This window comes from Coccinella septempunctata, chromosome 6 (assembly GCF_907165205.1).
Source record: "Coccinella septempunctata chromosome 6, icCocSept1.1, whole genome shotgun sequence".
In the NCBI taxonomy this organism is placed as follows: domain Eukaryota; kingdom Metazoa; phylum Arthropoda; class Insecta; order Coleoptera; family Coccinellidae; genus Coccinella; species Coccinella septempunctata.
In genome coordinates this window covers 5,983,242-5,999,909 of record NC_058194.1, presented here as the reverse complement: position 1 = coordinate 5,999,909, position 16,668 = coordinate 5,983,242, and the positions used below count along the sequence as shown (strand labels likewise).

Sequence of the window (16,668 nt, the reverse complement as noted above, 5' to 3'; positions counted from 1 at the left end):
TGCTTTCGACTCATTAAGCTGGGAACGAGACTTGCAAACTTTTGCGAAGTGACCTTTCTTCTTGCACTTGTTGCAGATTACACTTCGAGCAGGGCATTGAGGATCCCGTGACCGATGTCCTTCATTTCCACAACAAAAACAAGTAAACCTTGTGGATGAACCGAAAGACTGCGAATTATCAGACTCCTTCTTACCACTCTTTTGTGAATTTGTATGAGGAGTGCGGCAAACTGAGGAAGAATTTTGAGATGGAGATACAGAATGTCCTGTTATAGCATTGGACTGCTGAGTAACACTTTCCAAGGTTCTGGCTAGCTTTTCGACTTGATCTAGCGTCATATCCTCCTTTTCTAGTAAACGGTTACGAAGTTCCATAGAAAGGCAACCTTCAATAATCTGCATGTGAATGGCTTCATCGAGAGCCGAGGAATCTCGGAACGAACGAACTTTGCTTGCTTACGAACCCGTGTTAGGAAGGTAGTAATGGACTCGCCATTTTCTTGACGAATATGGTTCAATATATGGCGTTCATACCATTTGGTACTCTTTGGCTTAATCTTGGCTTCAAGACATTCCACTGTGTAAGAATATGCTTCATAGTTTTCTGGATATTCAGTCACCGTTGGCAACGAAAAAAATAAATCCTGAATTTCTGGACAACCTAGCAACAGTAATTTTGCTTGTTTTACTTAGGCATCATCAATTTTCTCGGCCGTGAAGTAGAACTCCAGAGTTTGCCTCCAACGATCCCAGTCATTTACAGAAGTTGCATTTCGCACGGAAAATGGAGAAAACGGAGACTTATAACTCTCCATGGCTTGAAAACTCTTGTGCGTTCTCAGTAAAATCTATTGGAAGAAACTGCCACCTTTCCACAATTCAACACCACGTTTTTTTCACCTCGTCGCCATTTGTAATGTTCTCTACTCTTCGAAGGAAAACTCTTATGTATTTTTATCAAACTTTATTCCGTCCGTCACAATCGACGCTAAATTAATATATTATCCAAAGATTATAGAGTAGAAAGATAGGAAACGCCCTCATATCGCTAGTACTAAAAACCGACTACATTTTGGCCAGTGAAAACACGCGTGACAATGAGATGGCGCTAAAAACGCACTGTCAATACAGGAAAACTTTTTGATGACAGTTTTCTGTTTTTTAATTGAGGGGCGCGAAATTCGAATTCTATTTCTCGTATTGCATTCCAATATTGACTTTGTTTCTATCAGAAAACAAACATCCTGAACGTCAAAACAAAAGTATGGTTTTGTTTTGTGATCAGGATGTTAGTTTTCATCTAAACATTGTTTGGAATCAATTGATATCAACGAAAAACGCTGTTGGATGTGCTATTTGCAATTCATAAAAAATTTACAAGAATTGAAATAGTGGGCAATAAATGAAGCTTTAACTAGGACACTAAAGTATATGGCGATCTGCTATACGTCGAAGGTGTTGTTTCTGTACAAAAGGTTGTTCTGAATTAATGAAGTGGAATTTGTAAAATATACATATATCAGAAATCAATATGAACCAATATTCAATATAGTATCATAGCATACATATTCCAGTTACTTACATATGTAGGTATTATTTAAAGAATTTTCAGAACCACACTAAAAAAAAACCTTATGCAAGGCCTGTTTGTCAGTATAGTTTCTTGGTGCTTTTTTTATGATTTCCTAATGATATGGTCTCTTCATGACACAATATACAAATTGATTAATGAATGAACAAAACATTCACAGCAGGTTTCATAAAACTTTGACTTTCTAAACAATAATTTGACAGTCACTCGGTTCCCAAATGGAAATCAATAAAACCTCTGCATTTCTGAATATATTGAAAGAGTAGCAATTGAATGGACCTATAAAGATCATAATTTCGCAATTTCCCCTTAATAGGCCGTTCATGCAAGGGATGCTTTCTGCATACAACAATTTACGTCGATGAACAGTTCTCAATTGACCTGCAGTAAAATGTTCATTGCACATGGTGTAATTAGTAGTGTTTGCTGAAGTAATTGTCTTCAAGCCCTGAGAATTTTATCCACTTCGGAGCACTGAAAATTAGAATCAATGAATGACCGATTCACATGTTACGATTTTTAATACTTACGCTCCCATTTTCCTTAGTTGAGTGAAAAACTTAATCACGTAAAATATATTTTATTATTTGATCCACCGTTCTTCACCATTCAATAATTTTCGAACAATATTTTGATGTTTTCAACAAGAAATAAGACAAAAAACTTCAAAAATCAGCAACTAGAACGAGCCAGATAAACAAAAAGCGGTATGAGAATCAAAACATTCAAAACCTCTTTGATCAAAATTGACGTCTGAAATCTTGAAAAATTTCATATATTTCTGCAAATGGCACTCAAATTAATATTTTAACCAGTCCTAGCGTCTTAAAAACACGCGTGACACACAGATGGCGCTCAAATCGCTTTAGTCGCCTCGTTTCCCATCTTTCTACTCTATAATCTTTGATATTATCATCTCCATGGAAAATAGAACAATCACCATTAATCTACGTGCATTAGTGCTCTGTGATAATAGCTCAATAATATTCTTTGTCTAACATAGGTAGGTCCACTACAAGTACTAGCGACATGAGGGCGTTTCCTATCTTTCTACTCTATAATCTTTGCATCTAGTTATATGAACAATTGTGGAGACAGTAGTTGTCAATTAATAAAAAGGTTTGAGAGACTCTAAAAGTTACATTTTTCCTTTCGTCCATATAACAGGCGAGTTCATTCCTGCTTTGATAGATTTTATATTTGGCGATCCTGCCAGGATATGTTGAATTATTGGCGGTTGGAACGGGAAACCCTGAGAACAGGAATCAAGAAAATTATTACTGATGTGCGTTCCAGTTCTGGTGGGACGAAGGATGAAAATGCGGTTGAAATTTGGAAAATAACGATTGATGATAAAGCAAAAAGAATTTTCGACCTTGACAGTAATTTCAAAGAAATTTTGATGTCAGAAGAATCACTGAATTAAGACGAATTGATGAAAGAACTCGCCGAGCAAGAAATGTTACGAGAAGAAATTATCAAGATCAAACAAGAAATGGTATTTACGCTAAATAAATCAGTGCGTGAAAAATCGAACAATTGAAATTATCCAAAATTAGAACTGCAAAAATTTGATGGGAATGTCAAGAACTGGATAAAATTTTGGGGACAATTCAAGAAAATTGCTGACGTCATTTTACTGCTAGGATTAACAAAGTCTACTCACACTCTAAATTACTATTTTTTACTAACTGACGAGAGTTACACATACATTGGGACCGACGGAATATCTTTGTTTCCACTTTCAGTTCACCAGAATAACTCTCATTTATATACAATATGTACACTGGTGATCTCGATAGGTACGACAGCTTCGATAGCCCACTCTTTTTCAGATTAGCTCGACTGAAAGCAGTATGTTTATGTAAACAACCACTGTAATAAACTTGAAAAGGCTAGCTTGAGTAAATTCGGAGATTTTTCGTCGCTGTCTCTACAACTATTAAACTACTAGCTGACCCGGCAAACCTAGTTTTGCCATTTAAATTATTTCTAGGGTAGATAATAATAACGAACTCATCATTTTAAATTTTCGATTTACTCGATATAACTTAACTTTTTGTCCAAATGTCGAAAACCTATAAGTACTCTATGATTGCTCGTAAGAAAAAGGAATGCCTTTTTTTCTGTTCTGTACAATTTTTTTTGGGAATATTTTGTTATATAAACCTTGCTCTAACAATAATAAACTCAACAAAAAAGAATTGTCCAATTTAGTTCGATCGTTTGAACAATAAAGCATTTTGAAGTAAACCATAGATCCTGTTGAGCTGTCAATTAAATCATTGCTGCTATCTAACAAATAGGAATCATAATAAATAAATAAATAATTCACTTTATTTCAAATCATCATGCTACAAACAATTAGAAATGAAATTGTGTCAAAGTTGTACGTCTATTTAGGAAGGTTTCAACCTTCCTAAAAAAAATTCCTCTACGCTATATGATTCAATTTCCAGAACATTTTAGATATTTCTTTTGTATACGTTAATATTAGTTTCTTTTCGGATTTCTATTGGACAATGGTTGAAATATCTTACTGATTGGTATTGTGACCCCTTTTCTGTTGTTGTAAACCTGTGAGCTGGGTACAAAATCTGTGATGTTCTTGTATTGTAGTGCTGACTTCTGTTTTCGGTATAATAATGTCTGTTCTTAAAGAAAAGTAGATTCGCCTGTTCGTGGATAGCAGTTGTTATTAAAAGACCATTCTGTTTAAATTTAATTCTACAAGAGTCCTTCGACTTCATGCCAAGGATGATTCTTAGTGCTCTTTTTTGTATCTTGAAGATATTACTTATATTTGAGCTTGCTCCATAGAATAGAATCCCATATCTCAATTTCGATTCGAAAGAGTTTTTATAGATTATTTTTAAAGATTTTATGTCCAAATACTGTTTTACTACCCTCGGAAGATGACAGGTTATTGAAAGTTTTTTTGATAACTCTTGAATAGGTTCTCCCCAGCTCAAATTTTCATTTATGCATATACCAAGAAATTTTGTTGTTTCATTGAATTGTATCTTAGAGTCTGACAAATTAAGATATTCTGGGGTGTCATAACGGCATGATTAGTTTTGAAAAGAATTATGCTTGTTTTGTCTACATTCATACACAATTTGTTCTTGATAAACCACTTCTTCACTACTTTTTCTGCCTTGATGGTCATTTCAAGAAAAGTGTTTGCTTTCAATAATATATTTGTATTATCAGCGTAATTGACTTCATCTTCATTCATTAATTGATGGTTTCATCTCTTTCATCCACGATGGTGTGCAGGTAATTTATGAAAAGAGTGATAAGTTGATTGATAAGTCTGAGAAGAGGCCGAAGATCATTTTTGAGTTTTTCAAAGCTTATAATATTACAGTCATGAACTCATAAATAGCCGTATCACTATTGTCTCCTTCAGTTTTTTAGGGTAGATTCCATACTTTAAACAATTGTTGATAGTCAATGGTCAATAGTGGATACTTTGTATAAGTTATGGTAGCCTTGACGACAGTTGTTGGAAGTTCATCTATGTGGTATAGATGTATAGATGAACACAACTTTCGTTGTGTGTTTTAATAATGAACATATGTTTTGGATCTGTTTTTCTGTTATGGTGTCAAATATTAAACTTTTCTTATTTATTTTGATTTCACTAGTGAAAGGAATGTTCTTCAAGTCCTTTTATGAGGTTTTTGTCTGCCTCTGAGAAGTAGATATTGTAATGAGAGGATGGTTTTTCAAACCTACCCCCTCATTTTAGAAGAATCTTTTAGTTTTCATTTTCAAGTAATTTCATTTTCGAATTAATTTTGGAGAAAAATATTTTCAATTTCCAATTCAGGATTCCGACATCGTTCGGAATTGTAAACATACCGCACCGTTTTTGTTCCGTTTTCAGTTCTGAAAAAACGATGTCGTACCGTATAAAACATCTTGAATTGGAAGATAACCGTGTTTTTTTGGTCGCTAGCTAGATAAGTCGAAATTAAGACGTTTTCATCGACACAAATTTACCGAATTTCGACTGTCGGACACATCTGATTTCCGCACCCCCCTGTGGGTATAAAATCAGATGTTCCCCCGCGGGTCACTTCACTTACGATTTACTCACCGAGTGTTCACTTACGATTAACCTGCTGTCACTTAGTTTTTCGCCTGTTACGAGAACTTGCCTACGACTAGTGCCGTCCGCCGTACTAATCAGAAAATTTCTTTTAGTTTTTTTTCAACGAATAGAATTCCAATTTTCTTTTTTTTGTTTTCTTGTTCACCGTACTTGGGCGATTCTTTTTGTTTTGCGAGTGCAAGTGGCCAAACCGATAGGTAAGACGACACTCCGTTTTTTTTATATATAATTGGAACTTCAGTCTCCGTCTGCATCCCTCTTATACCCGTGTCTGAGTTACACCCTTACTGTCATTAACGTACCCTGCTGGTGTGGATACCCGGGGGGTACCGAAGGCACTTTGGGGTGGCTCACCCTTCCCTGAAATTTCCCGTCTCTCTTAGTTTCACCCCTATTGTCGTTAAAGTACCCTGCTGGTGTGGATACCCGGGGGGTACCAAGGACACTGTGGGGTGGCGCACCCTTTTCTCAGTTCCCGTCTTTTACCTCGTTCCTGTGTTCACCCCTAAGGTTAGGGAGGCATTCTGCTGGTGTGGATACCCGGGGAGTGCCGAACGAGCCTTGGGGTGAGCCGTCGTGACTCTGTTTTGTAATTTTTCATCCCCTAACCTGGCTGAAGTCCGATATCTGTCCGTTAAGTGTGCGTCTTAGGTTCTGGCTGGCGAACAAGTCCGTAAACCCCCGTATAACTTTTGAGATCGGATCCCGTTTCATTCCGTCCGTTTTGCCCTGTAAATTCACTGATTTCGAGTCACTGTACGAATTTTGTAATAGTGCCATTTGTGTTTCCTTGTAAGAGTCGACAAATATAATTTGTGTGCGTTGATTTTTAATTTCATTGGTTGTCGCTAACACACCAGACACCAAGGAACCTTGTCTTCGGCTAGTAGCTACCAGGGTAGATCTGCTATTCTCCCAAAGAATAGCTGGCGCTCGAGTGCACCGAGGAAAACCCGTTACATTATTAAAATCATTAGCAATGTCCTCAATTTGGCCTTCTATTGAAATATGTTGTTGATTGAGTTCACCTTTTATTTCTTTTATAGCTTGAATTAGACTTTTTGTTTTATTATCGGAATTTAATATTTTCTGCTTGTATTCATCCCCCTTTTCTTTCGTTAGTAGCAAATCATATTCTTTTTTGTTTTTTTGTATGCCTTCGTGAAAGCTTCATTTATTGTTTTACATGCAAGCAAAATATCTAGCCATTTCTTACATTCAGTCACCTCTGTATTATGTTGGTATGGCTTATTTGTTCTTTGTAAGGGCACTTTTTTCTTGGGGCACGCCATATTGAAAGCTGTTGTGAAGCATTGCATGAAGTTGTACCATTGCTTATCAACTTGCGATTCCTCCACGTCAGATATTGTCCTCCAATCTTGCTCCTCTAATCTGTTGCATAGGTCCTTGATGGTATCTTTATTTATTATTCTTTTATATGTGTATATAGGTTTGTTTAATAATTCATCTAATCAGCAACGAATTACATATCATATTGGAAATTCTGTAGAAAATAATCAAAGAATTTGAAAATGCATTGGAAAATTATAATATGCATACAGTGATAAGCACTTGCTTATTAACTTACTAATGGCCATATGCAGCGTTTCATTAAACGAGATCAATTCCTTAAACATCCTTTTTTCCATAGAGATTCTATGCTAAGACGTAGTTTTAGAGCTTAAGCTTCAATCAAACGGTGCATACGGCCATAAAAAGCAAGTGCTTATCACTCATGTATAAGAGTATTACACAACCCTATATAAGTCTCAAATTGATCAGACTAGAGAATAACTACTACAGAAGATACAAAACCAAGGTCCGAAGAGATACCCGATATATCCCGCGATGAATTATACTACGCACTTCATAAAATGAAAAATAACAGAGCTCCTGAACAGGATGAGGGAGAAACGGAGGCTATAAAGCTGGGAGGACCAATTTTGATACAAAAGATACTGGAATCTATGCCTACATAATCAGAAAATCCCAACCTCATGGAACGACTCATTTACGAGTCTAAAAAACTACAGGCCTATTAGCTTGCTCAATCATCTCTAAAAGTTGTACACCAGAATTCTCACAAATAGACTAGAATCAAAATTTGAACTGTACCAACCAAGAGAGCAGGCCAGATTTCGAGCTCGTTACGGCACCAACGACCACTTACAGTGCTTGAATGCCGAATCGACCATTGATAACAAATGTCTTCAAAAATATATACAACGATCAACTTCCACCCCAGACAAAGGAAATCAGAATAGGAAGAGGCGTAAGGCAAGGTGATACTTCATCACCTGAACTATTCTTCACTGTCCTCAAAAAGTTAAAATGGGAAAACAAGGGCATCAGTAACGATGGGGAGAAACTCAATCATCTTAGATTCGCCGACGATTTCGTACTCATCTCTGAAAATCTAAAAGAAGCCGTTAATATGATGTTACAGCACTAACATGGATTAGAAACTTAGATATCAATATTTAGTTAGTCTTATATGTAGCTTGTCTTAGTATACTTATGCTCTATATTTATATGTGTACTGTTTGTTATATACTTCTATTTTTGTTAATGGTGTAAAAAAATAAACACGCTATTTGTCCTTCAAATATTTTAATTCTAGGGCGATCGACTTCGGTTTTTAAACCATCATCAGGCCAGCTGAAAGACATAGGTATACACGTTCTGTTCTCTGTTGTAATTATGTAGGTAAGGGTTAAGTAAGAGCATGCAATTATATATATTTTACCTACCGTTCTTAGCGGTATATTCTGAATATTTCATAATCTTTGATTTTTGGTGTAATAATCATAAAAAAGTTGTTATCGGTGTGGTATTCTATATAAATTTTATAAATTCGTACGACGTGAAATATGTGACTGCTTTTTCGAGACGTAGTGGAAATTGAGGATGAGCTGTCAAATGTCCGAGCTGTCAGATGCCAAATCTTGTACAGTTCTTCTTGCTATGGTTGGTTTGCTCTATTTATCAACTTGATGAGATTATTATCGCGCAGATTGAAATCTGATATCTCGTTCAGTAGGAATTGTTTATCTCTATTTTTTAAAATCTCCAATTGTTCAAGTAACGTTATAGTTTGTGGTAATTATTTCCTCTGTTTAGTATTCTTAGATTTTCAAAACTGGTATTGTGTTTGTTTTCTTCTAGATGGCAACCTGAAGCTGATCTCGGTTGATTCCTATGGTGTTCTTTGAATCTCTTTTTTACATTACGTGTGGTCATACCGATGTAAAAAGCTGGGCAGTCGGCGCAATCAATTTTATATATTCCGCTTAGTTCTTACTTTGTTTTGGATTTATTATCAATTAACATGTTCTCTATAGTTTTGTGTTTTCTATTGATTAGGGTATAGTCATAATTATATATGATTGCATGCTCTTACAGAACAGAACGTGTATATGTCTTTCAGCTGGCCTGATGATGATTTAAAAATCGAAATCGATCGCCCTAGAATTGAAATATTTGAAGAACAAATGGTGCGTTTATTTTTTTACACCATTAATTGAACAATGCATACTGTGAAAGCATACATCACCAAAATAGAGAAATTCTATTTTGGTGTTCACACTGCATGTATTCTATACAAATAAATGAATAAATAAATAGAATATGATCCAAGAACTTAAAAATGCAATACAAATGGTCGGACTGAGGATAAATTGCAAAAAAACAAAAATGATGACCAATCTAGTCCCTAATAAGCTATTAAGTGTAGACAACAATCAGAAAAATGGTGCATAGCTACATATATCTGGGGTATAAAGTGAGGACTGATAAGAGACAACCAAACAGCAGAACTGCTCAGAAGAACAATACTGGGATGGCCAACATATGGCAAATTTCGTGATGTCTTCAAGAGCGATATTCCGATCAAACTGAAGAAGGAGGCTTTTAACAGGTGCGTTTGACCAGTTCTCACCTATGGGGCAGAGACTTTAACCCTGACAAAGTTGGAGCGATCGATGCTAGGAATAAGTCTAAGAGACAGAATTCGAAACGAGGAGATCCGTAGGAGAACGGGTGTGGATGATGTTCTGGACAGAATAACAAGAGCTGAGTGGAGTTGGGCAGGACATATTGCAATATCAAACGACGGCAGGTGGACGAGGAAAATTCTAGAATGGCGACCAAGAGCAGATAAGCGAAGCCGAGGCCGATCTCCAACCAGATGGACCGATGACCTGAAAAGAATCCATACTAATTTTATGGCAACGGCACAGAACAGATAAAGATGTAAATGCCTTGGGGAGGCCTATATTCAGCAATGGACGTTTCAAGGCTGAGAGTGATGATTCATCATGAATCCAGTATAACCGGAGGTCATGAATCGTTGCAAATATTTTAAAATATAAGGTCCATTCAATGGCGGCTGCCCAATATGTGCACATGTACACGTGTACCCCCAACTAATATCTTATTTATTTTTGTGTTTCACGTGAACGTAACGTTTTTTATTTGGGTATTCAATTTTATTTTTCATTTCCGATGTATTTCAGACTCCAGATAACGGGCGAACCTACTTGACAACTTCTTTGAACGCCAATGCAAATATACGCGTAGACGCTAGACGGCGGCAAGTACACTGCTCTCTCGAACTGATCCTTGATTGGTGCAGCAGCTACCTCTCGCGCCCCACACGTCCCGTAACAGTCCACAGTATTTAGCTGACGTAGGTACACACATCCAGTACGTCGTTTGGGGCAGTAGGTGAGCTTCTGTCTACCGTATTTGTTGTATTCGAGAAATTTTGGCAGAAAATTTGGATAATCCGATTTCCATTAGCGTACATTATTTGAAAACAATTCGTTTTTCTCCGCTGACATTAGAAGAAAACAAAAAATCAAAAGTGCCGAATTTATTGATCACGCATGTTACAAAATGTAAAACACGCGATTATCAGTCTGGAAACGCATCGGATGCAACATTTTGTTGCGATGTGTTGCGAGACGTTGCGAGATGTTGGAACCTCCCCATTTCCTTCAGAAACAAATGAGGCGGCACGCACCGCTCGAAACACGGATGAAGCGGTGAGCACTTATGTACTGCAAAATAAAATATCATCTCTACTCATAAGCACATACCTTATCAACTTCTTCATCGAATTGTTCACCCGTGGTTTGATTGTCTTTCTGGCATTTTTCCATTAAAGTAGCTCTCTTAGCAGCAAGATACAAGCTACGTTTGATCAAAAGGTATAAAACTTCTGTGCATGCCCGCACAGTATAGTCCGGTTGGAATGAATGTTTCAATAAACTGTCAATATTTAAAGATTCTAGACTGCCCAATGTAGAAGTGGGGATTGATGGTGATTCAGCTGGAAGAAACAGAAATGTTTGAATTGAACTTGTTTTCTTAAAATGGCGACAGATGCTCTGATGTAAACCAGCCTTTCAAATAAACTGCTTGCTGTAAGTTGAGGATACTGAATTAATTTGTGTCCTCTTTATAATTAGTCTCGAGCGTGCTCAATTGGATTCCGGTAAGGGGATCTTGAATGTTATGTGTAATAACTTAATTATATCTGGCAGTAATCATATATGGTGGTGTTGGGATCTATGTAGCATTATCACCCAATCTTTGTCAATATCTGCATGACATTCTGGGGCAGCTTCATAAACATATGGCTGAGAGTTCTTGGAAGTACTAATAAATTAGTTTTGATATCGACGCAAACACCACTCCCAACCATAATCGTGTCTCCTGGAAAAGGATGGACCTCTGTACACAGCGGCGGTTTTTTCGTATGAATGGCCGGCCGTTTCCACGCTCGTACCGTCGACTATGAAAAAAATGCTATATTTGGGCACGTCATTAAAGAGTAGGAACCTACGCATTGCCATTGATCACGCTCCATCGCACACTCTAGTCTTTGACGCTTGTGTTTGGGAAAGGGTTGAACTCTTATCAACAAACCTCTCGAAGTTGAATTGATTTTATGAGCCCGCTTTCCAACTGTGCTAGTGCTTAGGGAAATTGAAATATTTGTAACATCTCGAAGATATCGACTAATCATTCTGCAAGTACTGAAAGGCTGATTTCTCTCCGAAAATGTGGAAAAAAACTTCTACTGCTGTTGTAGCTTGTAGCACGCCGTCTAACCATTTTGGGTCTTTGACGAACAGTTTCTGTAGCAAAGTGCCCTGAGAGTGAACTTGACATCGCACATTAGTTAACATAAATCAATTGGTCATAGTCCAAGAGTCCGCAACAGCCAGGCGCACATCATTTCGTAAAACCTGAAAGTTTGTCTGCACACGTCACCAACACAGACACGTCACCAACACAGACGAACGAGGGTCGACTATGTGGTTTGGGTAGTGGTAACTTTGCAAGGTAATAGGTAACAAAGATGTAAAAAACAGCACTACAATTATGTTAAAATAGTAAAGTCAGTTTTTTGATATTTTCTTTGGAATAATATTTAAAAAGACTTCATCTATTGCCGGAAACGTATGATTTCAACCCCCTGCCGGACACCCCCCAAAAAAAATGTATCTACTTAAACTAACGTTATAGTATAAAAGCTGAATTTTTTATATGTTACTTGGAGAACTATCGAAATAAGTCACCACAGTAGTCGGACAGTTTTCATAGTTGTCCATCTTACTAGGCATTGAATCAGGCGTAAGTGCGAGCGCGTGACAGTATATATTCAGGCGGGTTCGATTGATATGGTGAGTTTGTTCTAATGCTATTTTTCACTGTTTTTTTTTTCACTTACTTACTATTATACAGGGCCGCCAGATATTTGCCGCCCCCGCAAAATGATATTTTGCCACCTTGCTGGGACACTATAATGAGTTTAAGTACATCATTCTTTATGGAATAACGTACAGCATGTTCAAAAGTTAGATATTCAGAGATAAGTCTTTTTTATGAATTGATATGCCTTAGTAAATGTTGAATCTAAAAAAAAGATAAGAAAAAAAGAATACAAGAGAGTGGGTTATATATCTACTAACAGTGGATCGTTTGAAAAATACAGATATAGAACGGACCTTCAATATGATGCAATTTGAAATTCTAAACTACATAGATAAAGAGATATGAAAATCTACATAACTGCCTCAATTCGTATAAACACGATATACTATTGTAAAGGTTTGATAGGTATTCTTGCTTCTCAACTATTTTAAATTCCTCCCAGAAATAAACATTTCGAATTCAGATTGGTTAACAGAATATAAAATTATTTCTGAATTATCTTGAAAGCCGTCCCAGAAACTATACGTTTATCAAAGAGACCGACTTGCTAGAGAGCAAAAAAAGGCACAGTAAGTGGCCGCTGCGGTGGAGATATTTACAGGCTGACTTTGATAGTTATTTATGAGTAGAATGCGGCATCTTTGATCGTTTTCCATCTGGCGGTATTCCCCTTGTTTCTGGTTGATATGCATTTTTATTCGGTACTTTGAGAAGAACATATGTGAATTGTTTGGCGACCAAGCGCAAAAATCGCCTTTTCGATTTCACTCTAATAATTCATAATGTTCGTCTTTTCGCTTTTGAAGAAAACAAAATTTGGTGTGAAAAAATTGGTATCGTTTTATCAACTGATTTGCCGCCCCCAAAATGTGCCGCCCCGGCAGGGTGCCCGGTTTGCCGGTCCTGACGGCGGCGGCCCTGCTATTATTTTTTATACTTGACAAAAATAAAAATAATAATTTAACAAAATAATTAATAATATAATAATAATAATAATGTCTGGCCTGCCGGGTAGCCATCGCAACGACGTAGACGGTGCAGCCAGCCACACTTGCTGTCCGCAGTCCCATTCCTTTATCGAAACCTCAGTTCAATGGAGATACCGGATGGATTTAAGATGAAAAGTCTGAAGCTATAAAATATGAGCCGATGCAACATGACATGATCACAATTGAAGAAGTAAAATCAGCTATCAGAGGACTACACAACTGGAAAACACCTGGGCCTGATGGATCACAGAACTTCTGGATCAAGAAACTTTGGAACATGCATGACAAATTGACCTCCGCAATAAATGGTGTCATTGAAAATCCTGAAAGAATGCCAATATTCCTTACACATGGCACAACGTACCTGTTACCTAAAGACCAAAGGAATACAGAAGACCCATCCAAATACCGACCAATCACACGTCTTCCAACGATGTACAAATTAATCACATCGTGCATTTCAAACCGAATTCACAACCATTGCGAAAGGAAAAACATCATCGCCATGCAACAGAAAGGATGCACCAAAGAGAGCCGAGGGTGCAAAAAACAGCTAATAATTGATTCAGTTATCTGCAATCAAGCGTTCTCCAAGCGAAGGAATCTTTACGCTGCGTACATAGACTACAAGAAAGCATTCGATTCCATACCTCACGAATGGCTCTTAACTATCTTGAACATTTACAAGGTGGATCCTAATATTGGTAAGTTCCTGAAAAACGCCATGTCAACCTGGCGCACTAGTCTCCAAATGAAAGCGGCAGATGGCTCCATTACAACAGGACCTATTCCAATAAGACGCGAAATTTTCCAAGGAGATTCGCTGAGCCCTCTGTGGTACTGCATGGCCCTGAATCCCTTGTCTCATAGATTGAATTCTACGGACTACGGATTTGCCATCAAAAGCGGCAGTAGAACTATGATGAAACTGAATCATCTCCTTCATATGGACGATTTGAAACTCTTCGCATCTACCAAAAAACAAATGCAACAGATGCTGAAAATGGTGGAAGGATTCTCGGAAGACATCAAAATGAAGTTTGAACTAGAAAAATGTCGACTGCTGAACATAACGAGAGGGAAAATAGAAGATGGTACGTTCAAACTCAAGGAAGGTGCAGGAATTGATGCATTAAAGGAACGAGACACATACAAATATCTGGGCATGAAACAGGCAAGAAAAATCAATCAGAGCCAGATGAAGAAAGAACTAACGGAGGAGTTCACCCGAAGATTGAGAAGGATAATGAGAACTGGCCTTAACAGCAAGAATCTGATAAAAGCTTGATAGCTTTTATCAGATTTTTTATCAGCAAGCGTAGGTATTGATATACCTACGCTTGCTCGGCGCTGAGCTATTCATTCGGTATCATCTCTTGGACCACCACCGATTTAGCAGCTTTACAGAGAAAAATAAGGACGATGCTGACTGAACACAATAAAACCCAAAAGCTCAATACAACGGACCGAGCTGCCACGACATCTTGGGGGTAGAGGAATTGTTGATTTGTCCAACCGTATGATCCAGGAAATTGAAGGACTACGAAATTATTTTCTAAGCAAGGCTACTTCTACGGAACTCCATCAGTAGATAAGCACACTGAAAAAATTTCAAAGTACAGAGATCTCGAGGAGCAAACCAGGAGACAGTGGAAGCTGAAAGATGTCAAGACCATCCCTATTGTCATATCATCTACAGGCCTGATACCGAAGAAACTACTAGAGAACTTGAGGAAACTTCAGCTGGACGAAAATATCTATAGGGTCATGTAGAAGACGGTACTGCTGGGAACGGCGAGAACTGTACGCAAGTACATGGGAAATTCAGAGGAACACCGTCTGCTCCGACAGAAAGTGCGGGTGGAGCAGGAATCCAACCGGCGGTAGGGAGCCAAGGAGCCCGATCTGCCCGAAAACCTGGAAAGGGCTTCAACAGAGCTTAATCCTTTTGATGTCTGAGATATCTGGGATGAGTGAATTTTCCTCTGGAGAGGAGTGTGAAAGCCGCAAGGCTAAGATCATAATAATAACAATTATTTCAACATCAAAACATTACATGTCACGTCAGAAAATACAAATTTTTAAATTTCATTTTGGAAAAATTCTTCCAGAGAGTATATGGTAATTTTAAGTAGCATATTTTTCAAATTGTTTTTGAATTTCTTTCCGTTAGGCTGCTTTATGGCAGGGGAAGTTTATTGTAAATTTTTGGGCCCCAGTAATCGACTCCTTGTTGGACGAATTTTCTCTGATGATAAGGGATGGTAAGTTTATCTCTACTCCTTGTGTCAATCCGATGGAACAAACCATTGGCAGGAAAGTTTTCCAAATTCTTGTGAACATATGTGGCGCATTCCAAAATATATATTGCTGGTATGGTAAGTATTTTGAGGATTTTGAAAAGTTCTCTACAGCTGTCTGTATGTTTTAGGTTCAAGATTGTTCTTACTGCCCTTTTCTGGAGAATCATGAGATCCTTCCCATCAACTGATGTACCCCACAGGAGAATTCCATATGAAACAACTGAATGGAAATTGGCGAAGTAGGTAATGAGAGCTGCCTGTTCAGAATAAAATCTACTCACTATTGAAATAGAGTACAGGGCTACCGTGAGTTTCTTCCTAATTTCAACAATATGTGTTTCCCAAAATAGAGCTCCGTCCACCATCAATCCGAGTAATTTTATTGAATTGTTTTTGTGGCTTTTGATTTGGAGAAATTGATCTCTGGATTCATTGATGGAGAGGGAGTTAAACCGGAACCAGATTTCAGAGGCCAGTAGCACATATTCAGTTGTCAGCTGGAGTTTTGCCTCCTCTGAGGCTTTCATGACAAAGGAGGTGTCATCAGCAAATAAAAGAGTTCTGACAAATCTCTCGACACCATCAGACTCCAAATCCAGGTCATTCATAAAGATTATGAACAGCAATGGACCCAACTTCGAACCCTGAGGAACTCCAGACCCCACGCTTCCCTTCTTCGACATCGCACCATTCCAGTGAACACACTGTGATCTGTTTGAAAGAAACGAGCAGATCAAATTCAAGGCTGGACCCCTCAGTCCATAATATTTGAGCTTATCTATAAGAATATCATGGTTTACAGTGTCGAAAGCCCTCGACAAATCTCGTGAAGAAATCTTCGCTATCCCCTTTGAATCAAGTGCGCTGACTATGTCCTTCAGCAGCGCCAACAGCAACCAGGCCCGCCGTAAGAGGGCGTGCAAGGCGTGCCCGGCACAAGGG

General features: G+C 37.8%; 1 protein-coding gene across 1 annotated transcript in view; it reads right to left on the bottom strand.

Annotated features, from left to right (window-relative positions):
- Positions 1–16,668, bottom strand: part of LOC123315471 (unextended protein) — a 227,137-nt gene that overhangs the window by 10,256 nt on the left and 200,213 nt on the right. The window contains exon 9 of the mRNA XM_044901167.1: positions 10,811–11,043. Within this exon, the coding sequence (XP_044757102.1) occupies positions 10,811–11,043 (233 nt within the window). The remainder of the gene's footprint in view (positions 1–10,810; positions 11,044–16,668) is intronic.